The 21,184-nt window shown below is 38.6% G+C and overlaps 1 protein-coding gene across 1 annotated transcript in view; it reads left to right on the top strand.

Annotated features, from left to right (window-relative positions):
• Positions 1–9,757: 9,757 nt before the first annotated feature.
• Positions 9,758–21,184, top strand: part of grin2aa (glutamate receptor, ionotropic, N-methyl D-aspartate 2A, a) — a 138,854-nt gene continuing 127,427 nt past the window's right edge. The window contains exons 1-2 of the mRNA XM_088936583.1: positions 9,758–9,775; positions 13,363–13,770. Of these exons, the coding sequence (XP_088792709.1) occupies positions 9,758–9,775; positions 13,363–13,770 (426 nt within the window). The remainder of the gene's footprint in view (positions 9,776–13,362; positions 13,771–21,184) is intronic.

Genomic DNA, 21,184 nt, shown 5'->3' with positions numbered 1-21,184 from the left:
ATTTAACAAACTGCAGTTCTGCTTCATGTAAACAAGGGATTCATAACATTTAGCAGGAAATACAGGGTAGCTGAGGTCTAGCCAGCCCACAGATTGTACAGAAAGACCACAACATTCCAACACCCAGTGAATGTTACTGTTCTTTAAAAAGTATGTTTCTCACAATCAGGAAATTCTAAATTTAAAAGAAAAGATCAAAAGAATAAACGTCAAAATGAACGCTGTCACTATATATATATAAAAAACCACAGCCACTATTCCACAACCCGGGAAACAGATGAGCTTAAATCCCGTTAACTATTCAAAATAGGACGAGAAGCCTTACAAAAACCAGTGCTTTCAAAATCCATTTACAGCCTTAATACATCAATTCCTCTCCAGAACGTTGCAAGAACCGTTTCTGATTTAAAGCACAATATAAACAATTTCGAAGTAATTTGAAAACAGACGTCCACCATTGAGTTCAGCCTGTCGCAGCTGCACAGACTGCTGAAACTGCAAAAGCTTAACTGCATTTCCTACTACGGTTCTCATTTTTTTGTTTGCTTGAAGAATTGTGGTACTTCTAAAAATATTTTCGCTACCAAAAACAATAAATCGGTATTTGTTTAGTGTTAGTTGTCAACATAAGTAACTTGAAGTCTTACAACATGAAAAACGATCAACACGTCATGAACTTCTCTGAGCTTTTATCTCCACAAAAGCAAAAATCAAGGACCATTCCAGATGGACTGAAAACAGCGATAACCGGAGTTGTGCTCTGGTTAAGCACGTATCTATTCATATTGAATGGACTCCCTACCCTGGTCAAAAGCAATAAAATAATACTGTCGCGTGTTTCTTCAAAACATACCAAACTAATATCAAATAACAAAAATACGTACGTTAAATGTAAGCGCTTATATTGAAAGGAACAAAAAAAAAATGTTATTTCCTTCAATTAGTCCAACACAACACACCCAACTCGCATCTTAAATAGCATTTACTCATTCAGCGTTCATTTTAAGACATCCACACACCAGATACCTGACGTTTTAGGGAAAAAACCCCCACAAGAAGTCGTTAACTGTTAATTGCTACACCTTTGCGTACACACCTACGGCAATTTAAATAGCAATGGCCTAATTAAAGAATAAACTATGAAATCGTCACTGACACCAAGAGCAATATGGTCAATAACAGTCTAATGTATTCAGTGGACTTAACAAACAGACAACCCCTTAGCGCTTTTTGAACTGTGTTTTAACAGGTAAAGTTTAACTAGTATACAGCACTTCAGAATACAAACTTAACGTAGCCCTCCAGATAACGAACATCTGCCGTGGGACTTTCTATGACGCCATCTTGCTAAATACTGAACGGAAAGGTTAATGCAAATGAACGAAGATGAAAATATTGTGCAACCTGTAGCACCTTAGCAGGTAGGAAATTGTGACTATTTAATGGGCAGAAATCGCAGGTACAAGAGAGGTAAGTCATCTTATAATATAAAGCATATAAGAAGCTTTGTTAAAAGAAAGTTAGAGAACAGGAAGTCTTGGGGCCCATCTAGCCTGTTGGGTAGTTCAACAGAAAAAGTTGCCTGGGTAGCTTGTTCCACACACGCATAACCCTTTGAGTGAAGAATTGCCTTCTATCGTCGGGTCTGAATGCACTTTTATTTAGTCTCTACTTCCTTCACCGATTCTGAAGAGCTCCACCAGGTTGACACGGCAGCATTGGTTTGAACAAATTAATATAGTATTGTGTTTAGAAAATACTCAGCAATTACCTTTTAAACTATCCCTTTTAAGTAGGGTAAAGGCATTCTTCAAAAAGTGGCTGATCAGCGTTTAGGACTATTTGCATGTGTTCAGAGTTGGATCAATTTTTCGGAATCATTCTCCCATGGATATTGACAATTCTGATGCTGATGTGCTTCCCAAACTATTCACTGCATCGAATAAGTTCAGTTTAACACATCCTTGTCACTTTTGACACTTTCATTCTCCCGTCACCCTGAATGTCCCGTTTTTCAGAAATCATTTTGTAGTCGCTGGACGTGAGCTGCAATGTTCCAAACTGTAGAACCCCGGTAAAAATCCTACCTCCTCGGTCTTTCCCTCTGCACCCAGCGGGTGTCATTGCAATCTGCATCATGTGTTGGATGAAATCACAGGCCATTTCATCCACAATGAGAAAAGGCGCCATGTGACATCTGCTGGCCAGCAAGAGGTTTAATATGAAGAAAGAATTTGAAGTGCCCGATTTCCAGAGGTGGATGTTTGGGGCTGTGAATCAGGAAGTGGAGGTGCTCATACTGTATAGGAGAGCATTTAGGGTTCTGGAAATCCTTGATTTTCTCCCCCATTGTGAAGCCTGATTTGCTCATGTCCTGTATTTGGAGAGTAGATTAAGACTCCTTCAAGGAGGTCTGTGTTAAAGGGCAACCAGTATAGATCATCCAGACAGAATCCTGATGAACTTTTTTGCAGATGTTTGAGGATGCTATGCTCCACACCTGGGATTCAGCTTGGCTAGCTGTGTCATTCCTAGAATCCTTGGACTTGGGTTAGGGTTAGGGCATGGAAACTCCAGAGCAGCTTTAATACACAGCGCAGAGACCAGCTGCTGACTGCCTTCAAGGCAGCTCCAGAGAATTGCCTCTCCCCCTACAAACAGATGCCTCGCTGAACGCTGACAGCTCTGCTGGATCCACACAGCAAGGCTGCAGTGTGCTCAGAGCAGCTCCAGACACTTGCTGCTCTTGTTCTGCAGGAGTGCGCTAGTTTTGCTCCACCACCTTCCTAGCCTGCAAGGAGGTTTTGCCTATTGGGAAAATCAAACTGGTCTTCAGACTGGGGCCTCTTGCTACAGAAAGGATGCCTGACTGCTCTTGGCCTCCCAGAAGGGACCCGAACCCTTGCTTTTTGGAAGAGCCACACACCCCAGTACCCTTCATTGGCAGTGCTGGCTGCCAAGTACCTCCATGTGCCAGGTTTCTCAGCCCCAGTGGAGCTGGTGTTGAGAGTTGCTGGCAGAAACTTTAGGCCAGGCAGATGTTCAATGGATTGTCCCACATTTCGAACTCGCACCAAGTGCAACTGTCATTTGCAGTCAAGGCAAAACCGAGTAATACGTGATAACTGGGAAACTGGGAAATAGGCGGTCTATAATAACAAAGAACGTATGTGCACATTGAAATATTTATGTGGCTTGTGATTTGTACACCATGTAATTGCAATTCATGTTTTTAGTTATATTAGAACTATTAGCTACCAGTTCAAAACTTTATGAGCTTAAGGAGAGGTAACACTAGCTTTACACATGATGCTCTGATTTTCAAAGGTAGAATTTTGATTCTTTCTGCTCCCAAGTTCATATCCTCCTCACCCTCCCTGTGTCTTTAGCAGGACCTGGCATTAAAGCATACTGTGTTTTTAGGATACCAGGCTACAGTTTTTTTTATTCATGAACTAGTTAGAAACCGCTAAATGTACATTTTCTTCCTTTAATTAACCATTCCAATTTTTGCAAATAAGATTTGACAATGCAATTTTTAAAACCATTGTGTATTTTTGTCGTTGTGCATATAAATTAAATCAAATCCCATTTATAGAGTGGATATCAAGACATAATAGAGACAGTAATATTTACAGGTCTGCCTGTTATAGGTGCTGACTTGTTCACTCCTTGAATAGAAAAAGGAGATAAACCATTAATAAATGTGTGATCTATAGTTACAGAAGATAAAAAAATGCAGATTTTTAAAATTGTTATATTGACTGTAATAATTTGTAATAACATGATGTACAGAACTTTGTCAAAATACAGCATCAAAGGTCTGAAATCCTTTGATTTTATTATTTACTTGTAACTGCATCTTGACGACAAAATAAAATTAAAGATAAAAAACTTTGACACTTAATCCAATATGTCTGTAGTTTCTGCACTCGGAAATGATTCAGTTGAGAATTGTAGTACAGAGAATGGCCATAACGTTTAAAGTGCTGATGCCAATAACCATTTTGTTGATGTTATCTTATTGAAACTCTTCATTTTTTTTTTTAAATACAGAAACAATTTAACGGGGGGCAAACTTACTTTCCAGTTTGGTGTCGAAATACAGTAAAATATCTGTCTTCCAAAGAATCAGAGATATCCAGTTCTCTAAATGTCGAGATCTATTTCTGGTTTAATTTGTTGTCTAGACCCCATTGCCCTCCAGAGAGGTTACAATTCACTCACCTTTCTGTATGCTGTGATAACATTCTACAGTATCTACTTTAAATTTTTACAGTATCCTGGATTCCCTTATTATTTCATTGATAATCGTCTGATTATAATGCGTTTATAATTAAGGCTATAAAAATCATCTCTCTTGCTGATCCTGAACATCTTTCCATTAAGTATGATTCGGGAGCTTTTTCTTCCGAAATTATTGAATGAATCACCAAAAAGTGACATCATGTACTGTATTCTGCTGAAGTGCCTTGCACAACGAGTGGGGAGTCTGAAATCTCCACATCTTGAATTCAGTACCAGCACCACTACAGTTAATTAGCAAGTAGATTATTTTTTCATGTTCAGCTTTCTTGATTCAGCAGGAGTTGTATTTTCTGGAACTGTCTAAAGACAGGGATGGCACAAAGCCAGCTTTCCTTACTTCTTACCACGAACACTTCTTTCCCAAATGCTTTCTGGCCCTCTGCCTTTAGAAGGAGGTTTCAGATGCTCTGTATTCTGAGTTCCATCAGCAGAACACCAAGGCAGCACAGTTGGAGGTTCCACTTCAGCATCTCGTTGTAGGTTCATCCCCAAGACACGACTTTGAAGAAAGATTTATACTGTAAATAGCTAAACACGCTGCAAAGTACTGTCAGTGCATTGAATCCTTGTATTAATTCCAATGCTCTTTGAATGCATACATTTCGATATTTTTTCAGGGCACAGTAGGGGCTCCTCATGACTCCATCCACATTATAAAATGTTTCAAGAAAGAACCTTTCCCCAGCTGATAGGCCTCAGTTCACCACTAGAAGAAAATACTATCTGGACCATGTTGGTGGCGCAGTTACCTATCAAAATAGAATTTGAGCAAAAATAAATACGTAATCATGCAGCCCGTACTGTATGTCAACAATGCCGACACCAGAAAATAGCGCTTGGTTTCAGACGTTTAACCATCACTAAAAGTTTACCTGCTTGTGTTTGGCCAGGTAATGAAAGCAAGGGCTACCTGACGTCAGTGAAGTTGGTGGTGTATTTGGATATTTTACTTGCATATTAATTAAGCAGTGTGGTAAGGTGGGTGGGGGGGAAGTTACTGAGTCCTGGGTTTGACTGTGGTCATGGGCACTATCTGTGTGGAGTTTGCATGTTGTCTACACAGGCATCCTCTGGATGCTTAGGTTCACATTTTCCATAGTTTTATTTGATAACATTTAAAAAAAGATTTGATTAATTATAACTATCAGGTTTATTTTGTGCATCTATATATGTACTGTTTGTACAGTATGTGACATTTGAGGTGAAATGCATAGTATTCTCCCTTATGCACTGTTCTAACACTTCTAGTGAAAGTGTATACTTGATTGGGTGTGTAATAGGAACATATTACAATTATGTTTATTTGCTGTGCTTTACCAGATTGACTCATATTAGGATAAAGGCAATGACATGGATATATATATATATATGAAATCAGTCAACACAAATGACTAATGAACCCTGAAAAAGATCAAATTAGAATCAGATTTTGAAAAATATTTCATATTTTGGTAGTTTTCTGAGAATTGTCTGCATATTTGTTCTAAACATTGTTAAATTTCTAAATGTTTTTCCCCTCTGTTGTACTGACATTTCTAGAAATTTAGAAGCTCAGTATAGTACTATTTAAAAAAGAAAATTGATGTAGCCAATCGCCTACTTCATCTGTTTTTTATCAGTTTTGAAATTTAGCGACAGTTTTTAATATGATTGAGATGGTCAATCATACAGTGTAACAAGCCTTATTCACGATGAAAAAGTATGCAATGTCAGACCAATAAAATCTGGAATGCTTCCTCAACACCTTTCTTCAAGGATATAGCCTAATTTGAAACTAAAGATCTGAATAGATGAATTTTGAGACAGGAACAATAATCAATGAGCATGTATAGCTTTTTAGGTTAGAATCAGGTTCTAACTTATCAGGTTTTGAATTAGGGTGTGAATCGGGTTAGAATCAAATCCTTTAACTGATTTGCAGGCATACTTTAGAGAGATTATGAAAAAATAGAAAATTCTAAATTAAGTGAGGTTAAAGTTTGTAGTTCAAACAGTGCTGCAGTTAGTCTTTCCTTAATGTTTGTGAGAGAGAAACTGGTTACTTAACATTGATTTGGAGGTCTTAATTAGATCAACTTAGATTGGTGATAACATTCATATCCACATCAATATAAGATCTGAGCAATAATGCATAATGATAATGTTAGACTCAACGTAAGACTGTGCAATCAATTCACCCATAGGCTATGGCCATCTGTTAATTATTTATTTGTTCTTATCATGCAACACCCAAACAATCAAAAATACACGTCTCTGCCACAGTCCAATGGATTAGACAACACGAAACAGAAGAATAATGTAGATTTATGCACAGCTGTGAAATTAAATTAAAAAAATAAATGTTAGGATTTATTATGTGGTGTGCATTTTTTTCTGATTAAAAAATCTAGCTGAGATACTAATTTCTTTTGCCAGCACTGATTTCATTTACTGCTGCTATTAAAGTTTAACAACCAGAAACTTCTTTGATAGACTTTTGTGATATTAAACCACGATTTCCAAAGAAATCACCTGCTGAAAACACCATCCATTACAGGATTATTGCCAGTTTCCCCCAGAACAAAATAAGTCATTATCTTTTCAGCCAGTCCCTTGACAGCCCTCTTCTTTCTAGAGCCAACATAACATTTATTGTTATGGAAAACCATTTCCATCGCGTCTCAAAAAAGAATGTGTTGTGTGAAATCCGAAAATCATTTCCTAAACTTGTCTGACAATTAGTAAGAGCTATTTCAGTTAGTCCTTCCATTGGAAAGATAGATACCATCAAGATACACTACAATACAGATATTTTTAAGAGATTCCTCCTCAGGAATCTGAACAGAGGGTAAGAATGTGGTAGTGCTTCGTATTTAGTTAAAAGAAGAGAAAAAAATGTGTCTGTGTTTGTGTGGGTTGGTGTGGGAAGTGGGAGGTGTAGGACACATTTAAATAAGAAGAAAGTTTAAGAAGGGTTATCTTTTTATATGGTAAATAACATTTTGTAACTGAAAGTGAACATCATGGGCCTGTGCCTGATCGTGCCTGTAAGCAAACTGTTGTTAACAGAGGAATATGAAATGGCTTAGGGATCAAAAATATCGGGGAAAGTGCTTGGTGTCAGTAAGCAAAAAAACTGTTGAAAGGTAAGCACTCAAATATTGCATTGAAGTAGTTCTGGTAATTTAAACCCCAGATTATGTCAAAGCTTCTTGGCATAAGGTTAACTAAGAATGTATAGAGAACACAGAAAAACAATCATTGGACGAATGTGCCATTCCCAATAATACCAAACGCTTGATAACTACACAGAGAGGACTTGCATTGAAAAGTCCAGTATTTGACTACTGTAACCTTTACCTTTTACTCTAACCTGCGCATGGAGTGGTGGTGCTGAACGGACAGCGACACGCGAACTCTCCCGTTGCTGTATGAAACATCTTTGCTTGTCCGTCTTTTCATGTCCAATGGACCTTGTGATTTTCGAGTCCGCTGGGTATACTTACCATTGCTCAACTATTAAACCTCTTTATTGGTTTACTGAACTCTCTGCCGAACTTGCTTACCTTTTTTATTACGGTTTTAGGTCCCTAAAAAGAAGTACAGTATACAGTACATCAAAACAAAATCAATGTACAGCTAATGAAACATTTCCAGCAATGTGAACGATTAAATGTGTCTAGTACATTTTTCATTCGTGCTATACATGAGGAAAACTATCACGGTCAAGGTGAGCTTCATAAAACACATTTAGACGTGCATTTACATTGACATGTTTAATATCTTACTTTTATAGCTGTTTATGCACTCTGTGCTGTTTTATCCTTTAGAATAACTTTATAACTAAATGCAAAAGGAATAAGACTCTTTCTCATGAAGGACAGAACAGCAGAACAGCAAACCCCGTGCTGTCGTTTTCCTGCACGACTTTTTTGTGTCTGAACTAGTGTGCCAAATTAGCTAATTTTCAATCGCACGACCATCTGTGGCACCAGCAATCTCGAGTTTACAACAGGCGTGTGTACTCAGTTAATATGACAGCTTTTGAAGGAGCCTGTTTTTGATCACCCGTTGTGTACGTAGTATACTGTAACTATAGGCTGTCGTCTTAAAATACCTTTCTGTACTGTTTCAAAGATAGAAGCTCGTCTTATTGCATTCATTGCGCATCACAAGTAGCCTAAAGGCTTTCTTTCAATTGTAAAATTGAAACAAATCCTTATCTCTACCTTTTAGAGAAACCACGAGTACAGAGTTAAAATCAGTTTCTTTGCGTTTCCCAGTTAATTGTTAAAAAACACAGTGCTGGGGTTCCCCGGTGAGACTTGACAGTTGTGATGTGCAATGAAATCAAGACCATATTAATTCAAGGTGAAGGAAAGGAACACGTTTTTTTTAACGATTAAACCAATAGCCTTCTTGTAACAGACGCGAATAATGTTGTAATATTAAGTCAACCATTTTCAGACCGGATTAGAGAAACCCACTTCAAGGTACTAGCTACTGTATAAACAATTCTTCTACAGTATGTGCGTCGACGTTGCTGCGTTTTCAGGGAGCTCGGTCTTTTTCTTTATGGTATAAAAGCCTTTTTGATATACAGTACCTTAACTCTAAAGCCGAAGCTCCAAGCAAACACTCACCGTGAGCATGGAACATTTAAATTCATACCATAAAACCCGCGTCACCAAGAAGAAACTGAAATCCTAGCTCAAACGATTTAGATGACTGAAAAAAACGAGAGAAATGTCTACAGCACCTATTCATAATTTCTCTATATACGCACACTGAATCGGGTAAATTGTATCAACCGTTTGATTTTTTGAAAACATGCAGTATTGAAAGGATTCACTACGTAAACGTTATTTTTGCATTTTACTCACAATTGTTAATTAAGCTTTCCCTTTAGAGGGAAAGGAAGAATACGGACTCGATCAACGTATACCAGATTCTCCAGTTAATGTCACTAATTGCTTTTAATTGCGCACGCTATTGCACCTGTACGGGGCTTTAATTAAGTTTTCTTGATCAAACCGAAGTTGACCGCATTGCTTTACTCTTCACAAGAGGTGCCCTGCTCTACAACAGACTGTAATACTCCTGTTCACCTTAAGGATGTGTTATTGACTGAAGCATTCAGTTCGCAAGAAGCTGCGAGGAATGCAGAGGAGAGAGAGGGGAGATACGCGGGAGCTGTCCACTAGTCCTACTGCAGAATTTCAGATTTTAAACATCTAGAGGATTCACTAACGATCCGATTGTAAAGCCTTTGTCAGTGGGGGAACGCGGTGATGCACACGCGAGGGATGGTCGCGCAAAGGCTAAAACGATGAAGACTGGTGGATTTATATGATAGTGTTTTGGGAGAGAAGTTGCCAGGATTCTTCGGTGGAAATAATTCCTATCTGCCACAGGATTGCTTAATGGAAGACTCGGTTGCAATGTCATCTCATATTACTATCTCGGAACTATGTGGAAAAAAGATGTTGTAAGTATGTCAGTTTTAAATTTTACCTGTTTTTCTTTAACCAGTAGGTCCTGTTATTTATGCGCATTTAGTCACCAAAGTATTGCCCAGCATAAAGATTTCCTTGCCTTAAACTGTATTTTATAAACACTTGAACATTTTGTTTTCTCTAATCGGTGTATTTTTTTACACAAACGCACTCAAATATCAATTTGTTCGTGTAGTGCAGCCTGTTTTTACCATTTAGTATCGTGGGAAGACACCGAATGCGTTTTTTCCCCCTAAATATTCCCTAAAAACGGATGCATTTGTTTGCGACTTTTACTGTAGGTTGATAATTTCGTATACCATTGGGGGGGTGTAATCCAAATCACTGCTTGTGAAAAGGAAATCGAGTACATCCGATTTATCCCCCCCTCCAAAATAGCACCGTCTTTTACCTGCAAGAAAACTCGTGTCCTCGTCATGTGAGTAGCAGACCTCTGTAGTCATTCACTCTGCCTTGCGAGTCGCCTGTTTTAGCGATTGCAGTAAACGGTCACACCAGATATACAGGAATACGCCGAATAAGACTAACGTGGGTCACACCAATTATTGTAACGACAAGGAGAAACAATTAACATTATGGGTTAAACTATAAAGAACGGGCAGAATTTTGGGAACCTGATTCACTGCGGTTTTAATTTTTGTTTCTCCTTTGTAGATCAACTTTGCATACTTTCCTACTTGGTTAGGTGCTGGCGCGGTGAGGAGTGATTGGAAATGTCCGCCAGAATCGAGTTTTTTTGCCTTGAGAGTTATATGGAGGGAACTCTTACCTCTTGCTGCCAGGCTTCGCGTCATGCCAAACCTTCTGACACGCAAATCTGCAACTACGTTTTGTGACATTGAAGGTATGTCTTGGGGGGGAGAAAAAAAGTCTATTGATGCCAGGCTGTAGAGAGCTGAAGGTATTGGTGAAACCGCTAAGTGGCGCTCTTGTATAATGATTACTCTCACAAAGTTAATGAGGAGTCGAAAATAAATAATGTTTAGAACGTATTCGCGTTGTGGCATGCAGCTTTTAAATTTATTTCTTCTTAATATAACAAAGGTCTTATAAATTTAGTTTTTTTTCATAAACACGCCAATTCAGCCTTCTAGTTATTGACTAAGCGTAAAGATTTTTATCATTAGAAAACAAAACAAGTTCACCTTACAGTACATGCTACAGTACATTTGAAAGACAAAACTGAAGGTTTTCAAAAATCTACTGTGTAGCTGGAGTCTGACTCCTGTATTGGAGTGTAGTTAGTGTACAGTAAGTCTCTGCGAATGCTTTAATTTGAACACCATAGCGAAAACATACAGAAAACCACTGAAATTCGGAAACAACGAAACAATGGATGTTGAAGTATACACAGGTTTAAAAATTCATACAAAAATATCACGGACAAACTGCATTTAGTATAATACACCGTTCAAAAACAGCTCAACGCTGTTGTATAATTAGAATACACCATTGCCCACACTTTCATAATTTACAATAATCCATCCATTCTTTGGAAACAAACCAAGGTTTAAAAGATAATATATTATTAAAGGTAATTATGATTGTAAAATGAGTCTACCCTTTGCTTAACATGCACATTTGCAAACGGATGCTATTTTTTTTGTGTGAAACAGCTGGGATTAACCTGGGAATGACCTCCACATGGAAAATGTTTTTAAGAGCTATTTTTTCCCCAAAAATTTCAAAATCTAGATATGCAAATGATTGAAAATGATCTCGGCATCGTCTTTTCGAAAAGACACAACTAATGACCAGCAATAATCCAACGAGGGCCATCAACATACAAATGCTTAGCGTTTGGAATTTTTGGAAACACTTTTTTAACTTGGTACAAAACATTTTAAAATAAGTAAAAATGACAGATATATATATATACAGCATTAAGGTATCGAAGACCGTGTGTGATACAGGACACGTTTTATTAGATGACCTTGTACACTGCTTGAAATTCATTAGAGAACTCTTTAAAGCCTGACAGAAAATGAGATGCTAATACTTCACGTTTGTGTTTCTGGAGAGCCTCCTATTTATAACGCACGTGATTGAAAAAGATAACCCAGCACACAACATCCCTTTTGCAATAAGGTCTACTGACCGATTTTCACAATGGCAATGATGCCATGTTTTATGTATTCTAAGAATCAGTTGTTAGGACAGTGGTGCCTGATATTTTCTTTGATGCTGACACATAACCCGGTTTTATTAGATGTACGCTATGCTGTCGTTTAGACTTTTGAAATAAAAATTACATACTGTATGTACAGTATTAGGGTATCCCCCCCCCCCCACACACACACACACACAAACACACAATAATTTTCTTGTATATTTGCTCTGGAAACAATTGTGCTTTTTTCCCCTTTGGATTGCACAATGACATCTTTACTCTTCACAACAATGCACAGATTTCCGAGCCCAAACTTTTGCACAAAACTAGAACAACTAAAAACGCTTGTGCATGTACTGTATATAGAATAGAAACAGTCTATCTTGCTTCTCTGTTTCCTGACCTTACATGTGTTTTTATGTCATTAATTAGTATACTGTTAGGAAAATAAGGTACTTATTTCAAACTGCAGTAGTTTGAGTGATGGTAATTATAGGTCAGTAGCTAGAATAAATTATAGCTCTTGAGAACACATCATTTGATAATGTACTCCAGGAACTACATGTATGTTTTCAGAATAAAGCTCTTAATGATGCTCCGATGCTGTTTGGTCCAGCTTCATCTTTTCCAGTTAGGGTTGCCTTGATGAGATGTCATTCTGCTGAAACGTTTGGTAATTGTTCTTAGCAGCATGCTGTTATCTCCAGCAGAATCTCCGGTACTTTGAAAGCCTTTAGAGATACACGTCTGCGTCCCTGCTGTGGTGCCCGATAATCCTAATGCCTTGATTATTCTGTTGGAGGTAAAATACAAAGTATTGGTTTTTTGAAGTTGTGAATGCAACGGCTAATTGTGGCAAATCACACAAAATCAGACAAAACCGAGTCCACAGAGTAGACCCTAACATTGACAAAAAGCAACACTTCTCTTCTCCTCCAGTTGCAAATTATTAATCCAATCTGATCGTTTTGTGTGCGGGAGCTCTCTGCCTTTCACCCAAGGAGACTCTACTCTTGAATAATGAGCTTCCACAGCCATTGGCTAACCTTTGCTTTGGCTTAGACCATAGTCACTAGTAATTTCTTTCAACGTGTAAGGAACGTTGTGAAATCCTAGAGATGGTACGTGCAGCAATAAAACACCACCACATTAGTTCAGCCTGTCTGTCCATTTTAACAGAGTATTAAAAAGGAATGAAGAACAAAAATGGACAAGCACAGATGTACACTGATCTCCCCAGAGCTGATAGTGTGCTTCTCCAACATTGCTTGCTGGTGCAGCATTACTGCATTAAATCTCAAGGAAGAGGAGTGGGGACTTGTCCGGTATTGCACTGATTATGCCCACCCTTTCATCTAAAAGTGTACTCTAATTTGTCGATATGCATGTGTAGTGTGCTGTCTTGCCCCATAGTAAAAAATGTGCCTCTCTGTGCTGTTGTGTCTGTAGGGAATGAAGATGACCAATATGGGAAACATGGGGTGGCTTCTCCTGACACTGCCAGCACTTCTGTGTCACTCTGGTTCTGTGTGGGGAGCAGAGAAAGTCCCCATCCTGAACATCGCTGTCATCCTGGGGCAGACCCGTTACATCTCTGACAGAGATATTCGGGCTCTCTGGAGCAAAGACGATCCCATTGATGTGAATGTGGTGACTCTTCTGGTGAACGAGACGGACCCGAAAAGTATTATTACCCACGTGTGCGACCTGATGTCCGGGACCAAGATTCATGGGGTGGTGTTTGGAGACGGCACGGATCAAGAAGCGATCGCCCAGATTTTGGATTTTATTTCATCCCAGACTTTTATTCCCATCTTCGGAATCCATGGAGGATCATCCATGATTATGGCGGACAAGGTAAGGCTGCAGAAAAAAAAATGCTCCTCACAGCAGTGCACTGTAAGGGTTCTTACTGAAACTCTGCTCAGGTAAGAAATGCATTTTGAAACCTGCAAACAATACAATAGGCTTTTACAATCCCCCGTTCAACAAATCTGTCACAGGCATAAACCTAAGCGTTTTTTATCTGGTAGCCATAAAATTGAAGGGCAAACAGCCAATATCATTAATCAAAGGAAAAAAAAAATCTCTCTGGGATTTCACAGCCGTTTTCAGTATAAGGTGAATAAAAGCTCAAGAAAACTCAATTTCAAAGGATGATGGATGATTATCTTGGTTTTAGGCCACCTAAAATTGGTAATGTGCTTCAGTTTCACCTTGTTGACTAAGCTGAATTACAACTGATAAAGACAGCTGCCTTTTCGGTCATTATTTTTTAAGTTCTGGGTTATTCTGATATTAAGAATATAAGAATTCCTTGCTCATATCTCAGGTGGCTATCAGAAGTGATAAATGTATAACAGATGTTTTGGTTGGATAAGACTTTTAAGGGAGAGAAACAAAACTGATGCAGTCCACTACAGTACATTACCTTTTGAAAAGATATGCCTGCACTTCAGGTTTCAAATTAACTCTCAGCGAGAGAAAACCAATTATTTGCCACTTACTGCATTAAATGCATTTATTTAATTTATTGATTTATTGATTGATTACTGCATGAAATGCCAGCAAGTGCAATGTGAAGCACTGAAATCAAATAATGTTATTGGGAATCGGTCAGTGAAGGAACCCTTTTCCCAGCTATCAGTCCTGGCCTTCGGAAACGAATTGCATGACAATGTTGGTTGGTTTGCCTGTAAAGGGTATCGCAGAGCACCAGTGTAGCTGAACAGCGAAACAGTCTTGTCATGCCATTCTAAACTAGCTCCTGCTGTATGCATTAACTCTTCGATCAGTGCCTTTTGTTTCTGAGTAAGGCCGGAAGAACTGGATTCATTTGTCTCTATAGCTGGACAGGCTCTGAGGCAAATCTGGAACGTTTTTCAGATCGAATTATGTGCCCTCCACTACCTGTTTGCCAAATTTCATTGTTTACAAATGGACACCTCTGCTTTAAGCTTCACTCCGCTGTCAAAGTTCCAAGTCAACAAACTGCCTCCTGGGAGGAACAGTGCACTGCTGAGTTGTCTGGACTCCAAGCTCAAGGTGTTTAGTATGGATTCACACTTTAAAAGAAAGTAGCTCATGCCACTAAATTGTCCTTCCAGGTGCATTCTTCTATATACCCAGATTAAGCCTTTAAAAATGGCTATGGAGGTTCAAGATGTTTTACATTTTTTTCCCCAACTAAGATTATTATGTTATCTAAGCTGGTTGAAAAATCTGCGAAAATCACAACTTTCGTGACCATTAACACTGTCGGCATTGTTCAACAGAGGCTTAATTTACATCTTCACCTGTGCTTAGTTGTATATATGTTATATTGCATTTCTATATATGAGGAATGTTAAGTATATGAAATAGCTTATTTAGTCACTGTATAGATGTGCAACTTCCTAATAAGGTGATAATTTAAAGGAAATTTTAATATTTACTGATGACTTTTTATATTCAGAAGCTGAATGGTTTACAGTGACCACACTTTCTTTTCCTATAACAGCAAAAAAGAGAGGTATAGAGATTTCTATAGGAAATGCACAAAGACTCCAATAAATAAGATGTCTTTTTTGTCTTGTTCAGAAGGTAATTTCTGACACTGCTTGACCTGCAAGTTGCTGGAGTCTTTGCTGATAATGCTTTAGATGCAAATCAGTTGCCAGTTTTCATCTGTTACTGTTCTTTGGGTATTAGAATTTTACCGTTTTTGATGTGTCATTGTGATAAATGAGTCTCGGTGCACTCCTTATTCTGCAGAAAGATTATATGTATATATCCATGAAAACACCACTACTATTGCCCTGGAAAAAATAGCAAAACAATATGTAACAGAAGAGGGATTTGTTATTGCAGTGATGGAAAAAAATACTTTCCATAAGCATTTATATTTTAATTTTTTTAATGAATTTTATTGGAATCCTCACACTAAAATTAGAAGGTCAAGCAGTGTACAGTAAGGATCACCAACAGCATTTTTTACTGCTTCGTGAAAAGGTTTGGCATTTTAAATGTCCTGTATTATAAAACAGCGTGGGTGTTGTGCAGATCTGACTCACTCATTGTTAACCCTTAGCCATTATTTAGGAGTAGCTTCAGCTTAGCCATGCAGTTAACAAATCTTCATTGTACCATTCAAAACAGTGAAGTGTTGAAGTGCTGCTCTATTTGGAAAGTGAAGCAAAGACACTTGCTTAGATCAATGGGCAGAATGGTTCCTGAAGACATTTTTTCGTAACTTACTGCAGCATTTATATTTTGTCTTTTGTAAATGCACCTTTGTATGCTGTTTTTCTTTCATTGCAAAGTTAATGAACAAAAAGATAAGCACACAAGAATATGTGCAGGTGAGAGAAGTCCATATAGCCAATCTTATTACTGGGTTCCTAGAACCTAATTTATTCAAGAGTCTTATCCAGCCATTTTGTGAACTGTGATGTGGCTGGGTAGCTTTTCCCCTCACAGCCCACCCTCTTTTAAAGTTATGGTTCCTGGTAATGTTTTTGATGTACAGTACAAGATGGCCCTGATCCATTTCCAGCAGTATAGCCGAGGTCAGGCTGGTATAACACAAGGCTTCTGCATTCACAGTTCTGAATTTTGTTTTGGAACAGTTGAATTCCCAGCCATTCTTAGCTGCCTTGTCTCTGTTTTTATCCTGGCTAATATTCGAAAAAGCTGAATGATTCAGTAATGGGTGAATTGAAACAGAGGATAAGTGACATTTAACACTTGTGTAACCTGTATAACAAAACACTCTTCAGTCACACGTTGGCCCCCTGTATTGCTGAATCATTCCTTCTCTATAGCCTTTTCATCAGACTCCTGTCTCTGTTGCACACTGCATTGATTTCCTAGTGCGTTTAAGCATCTGTTTACTGGAAAGAGTTTTATTGAGCCTCCCTGAGATTGTTTTAGATGCACCTGATAGCAGCCTCTAATCAAGTCTGAGCTGAATGGATAGAGATTTGGGAGGAGTGAGAGATGAGTTATATTCTTTGACAGAGGCTCAGGCAGTATGAAATGACTGATGGAGAGAAATTACTAGTGCTCCCATGGGGAGGCTAAGTAGTGGGATTAGATTAAGGTCCAGTTAAACCTGGTGGCTCAAACATGTATCAGGAGCAATGAAAATTATGAATGGAATCTCATCTCAAAATAAGATGGATTTCTTTCATATTGGAATTCTAGTGTGCAATTCTGTTTTTGGGTTGTAACCTGAAATGTTTTTTCAGACATTCTAAAACTAAGCAACACACAACTATTTGTACAGAAATACTGAAAGGGTTAACTGGTTAAAACAGTGACCAGGGACTTCATTCACTTATAGCTTGGGTGCAAAATAAAGATTAATGCTAATGTAATAGGAGTGCCGCCACAAGCTTTTAACATAAATTAGTAGATTGCCTTCATGAAATTGCACACTCACCTGAGTCAGCACACAGGCCATCTCACACTGATACAAGAAGACTGAGGGAGAAGCCAGAAACTAAAAGATGGACTGTTGTGCCAATACACCCTGATCTCGGAATAACAGTGAATCTATGGCATCTGTCAGTTGCACATGTATTTAATACAAAATACAATTATTCTAAATGATAATTATCACTGAATTACTGGTTGAAGTTAAATGAGCTTGACAACTTTTATGAAAGTCTGGAAAGTAGTGGATTGAACAGTGTGGAAGTGCTCTATATTACAATTAGATGTGTATGAAGAATTACAGTACCTTGCAGTGGTTCAGAATATCTGGCCTAATATTTGATTTCTTACACCATTCCACAGTAGTTGATTTGGTATTGAATAAGATGTAATGGATTTAAAAAAAAAATCCTGTAGTGACTAACAGAGTGTGGAAGGTGTTCTTATGATTGCTTTATTTTATGGGTTTTTTTGTTGGCCGCTAATTCGATATCTAAAGATGGATAAACTGGGGGGCTGCATGTTTTCCTAATTGCGTTCTTCAGTCAGTGTCATAGAGTTCTAATTTGATCATTTCTATGCCGGTTTTTTTTTTCCTGACACATTCATGGTGTAAACTACTTTTTGTTCTACTTCCTCTGTGTTCTTTTCTTCAGGACGCTTTCTAAAAATACTGTAGGTCTGAAAGCAGGGAAGATAAATGACAAAATGGCTGCATTTTTCAGGGTCAGCTTTGACAAATGAGGCGCTAGAGTTTAGAACATGGGAGAGTTTCCCAGCTAGGTCAGCTATCTCAGGAGGCTACAGTAAACTTACTGTTCCCGCCACCTCTTCCAAAACTGGTGCAGACCGTAGCCTTAAACAGGGCCATTCATGCAGGAGATTGAGAGACCTATATACACATGCAGTTTAAAACAGCTGAAAATCTGAAATATTTGCTGAAACTGCATCATCCCACCTACAGGGCGGTGAAAAAGTAAGTAGATTTGATGGTCTTACATATTTAGGCCTTTTGCCTCCACCTAGTCCTTACCAAGGCCTAGTAGAAAATAAAAATAAACTCATGGGACAAATAACACCAAGTTCTAGTTTGTCATTATTTAAAAAATAAAATCATCCAGCACTCATCATTATCTCTGTGTGGGGGGGAAAGTAAATACACCCCTTCATCCAGTAACTTGTGGCATCCCCTTCAGCAGCAATACATTGAATTAAATGTTGCCTGTAATAGTTGATCTGTCTCTCACATCGCCTGGGAGGAATTCTGGCCCACTCATCCTTACAGAACTGCTCCAGCTCTGTGATGGTTGAGGACTTTCTTGTACGCACAGCTCTCTTTAGGTCCCACCACAGCATCTTTATGGGGTTAAGGTCTGGACTTGGCCATTCCCAGAGCTGAAATTTCTTTTTTATGATCCATTCTGTTGTAGGTTTACTTGTGTGTTTTGGATCATTGTCCTGTGGCATCTACTTACGGTTCAGCTTTAGCTGTTGAACAGATCTCCTGTTTTCCTCTAGGATACTGCGAGTCTACCATTAATTCCTCACTTGACCAATTATAACAAGGCTTCCAGGTCCTGAGGCAGCCAAGTAGGCCCAACCCATCATTCCCCCCACTGTAGTGCTTGATGGTTGGTATGAGGTTCTTCTGGTTAAAGACGGTGTTTTTGTTTTTGTTTATTCTTTCCGACAGTGGAATGATGGACTGCATATTGTTTGGAAATGCCTTTGTAACCCTTCCCATACTGCTTAGCAGAGTCAGTTCTTTCTCCCAGAAAATAATTTTATTTGTCATGATTTGTTACTACAAACCTGAGTGCTTAAGACCGTTCTCACAACGTTTATGATGTTATATATGTCAATCCTGATGATCAGCTAATCATTTGCACAGGTTTTGGTGCGCTGGATTCTACAAACATTCTTAATTAAGAAGGTAGAGCTAAGGGTGCGCTTTGTAAAATGAGACTTTGACCAAGTAGTGTATATGAAAAGTGAATGATTCCTGATGTCCTGCCTATTACAAGACTTTTTAATAAGCTGCTTTATTGACATATCTAAACCATGTAATTACATATGGAAATTTACACTTAAACTAACTAGAATTAGGTAATTCAGAAAAAAAACATTACAATGTGAAAAAGCGTGATATTATCAGATACAATAAACTCCATATTTGCTGTCTGAATGAGTATCCCTCATACCCTCAACATGCTGTCATGAAATGTAAAAGGAAACTGAAAGCATATTATAAAGCATTTTTTTTGGCCAGTTAAAAGGATTTTGAATGTAATAGCATTGTGTCATCATTATGTTAATACTTGCACAGATGAGTTCACAGATTTTTAATGTTTACCCAAAAGATATAAGTCTGCTTCAACATTACTGAATGTATTCTAAGGAAATGTGAAAAGCAGTGATTTTCTGAAGTTAACCGATACAGCTGACTTAACAGTTCCTAATGCTGTCGTTTCGCCTCAGAACTCCTCTTCGATCACATTCCTGCATCTGATAGAACTAGATGGGATCAATTCTGTGAGAGTGAATGGGGATTTCTTTTAGGGACCAAGCGACAGAGCTGTTCTAAATGAGTCACCTTTTTTTTCTTGTACTGTACCTATCTCAATACAGTCGATGAAAAATCCACTAAAAGGCAGAAAAATCTGTCACCATGAGGTGTGAAGTGGGTCGCTTCAAGACAGGTTATGCAAATCCAGCCCTTTTAAAATTGACTTGGTTCTTTCTTTGCTCTTGCTGTTCTTCGCTCTTGGAGAGAGGGGTTTCATGTAACGTCATTTTAGTTATGTCCTTGGTTTCTCTTTAACCTGCCCTCAGTGTTGAAGCAGTGACTTGAGTGAATCTTTGAAACGAGATGAATAAACCTACCTGCTGGTCTGAAGCTCAAGGCTTGCTGCTGCCAGAATCCTGCATGCTGTTTTCAATCCACTGCCAAAAAGGTGTTTGATTTCACCCCTAAATCAGGACTGAAACTGCACAAATAGGCTATTAATAGTACCTTTGTTACTTAATTTATACAGCTTAAAACAAAGCAATGCCTAAATGTATTAAAAGCATCTAGTTTTCATCAGAAATACATGCTTCCATCCATACAGATGATAAACTCAGTTATCAAGTAATAGCGGAGCAGTGGATCTATGGCTAAGGATCTGTGTCTGTGGCTGGAAGGTTGCCAGTTCGTATCCCGTGGCCGGCAGAGGAATCCTACTCTGTTGGGCCCCTGAGCAAGGCCCTTAACCACAACTGTTCCAGGGGCACTGTATAAATGGCTGACCCAGCGCTCTGACCCCAAGCTTCTCTCCCCGTCTGTGTGCCTGTGTGTCTCATGGAGAGCAAGCTGGGGTATGCGAAAAGACAAATTCCTAATGCAAGAACTTGTATATGGCGGATAAAGTGATCTTATCTTCATGTATGCAGAATGAACAAAGGACCAATCCTCACCACACGTTAGTGCTGTGTAATTAAAACACAGCAAATGCAGACACGTTGGAACATTAACCTACCCCAGGTGTTCAGATGAACAGTTAAGGAAATGCCAGTTAAAATGAAGTTTGCACCCTCCTCCTGACCTCCACCCCCCAGCCCCCCCCCCCCCCCCCCAGTCCAGCAGGCTTCAGAGCTCCCGATTGAAAAGACGTGGAACAATTCAACTGCAGTCAGTTCAAACGGTGTTTTTTCTTTTAATCACGTAATTCAGTCATCACTTAGAAAAAAAAAAGCTGCCTTAATTGAGCAAATTGCTTGCGTAATAAATTAATAACTTACAAGAGTTCCAAACTCTTTTTTAAAAAAAGGGCAGTTTAGTGTGAGCTGTAGAACGTACTGGACTGGAGCTTGCAAG

Source organism: Atractosteus spatula, chromosome 18, assembly GCF_055471065.1.
Source record: "Atractosteus spatula isolate fAtrSpa1 chromosome 18, fAtrSpa1.hap1, whole genome shotgun sequence".
NCBI classification, from domain to species: domain Eukaryota; kingdom Metazoa; phylum Chordata; class Actinopteri; order Semionotiformes; family Lepisosteidae; genus Atractosteus; species Atractosteus spatula.
This window is presented reverse-complemented; position numbering and strand designations above follow the sequence as displayed.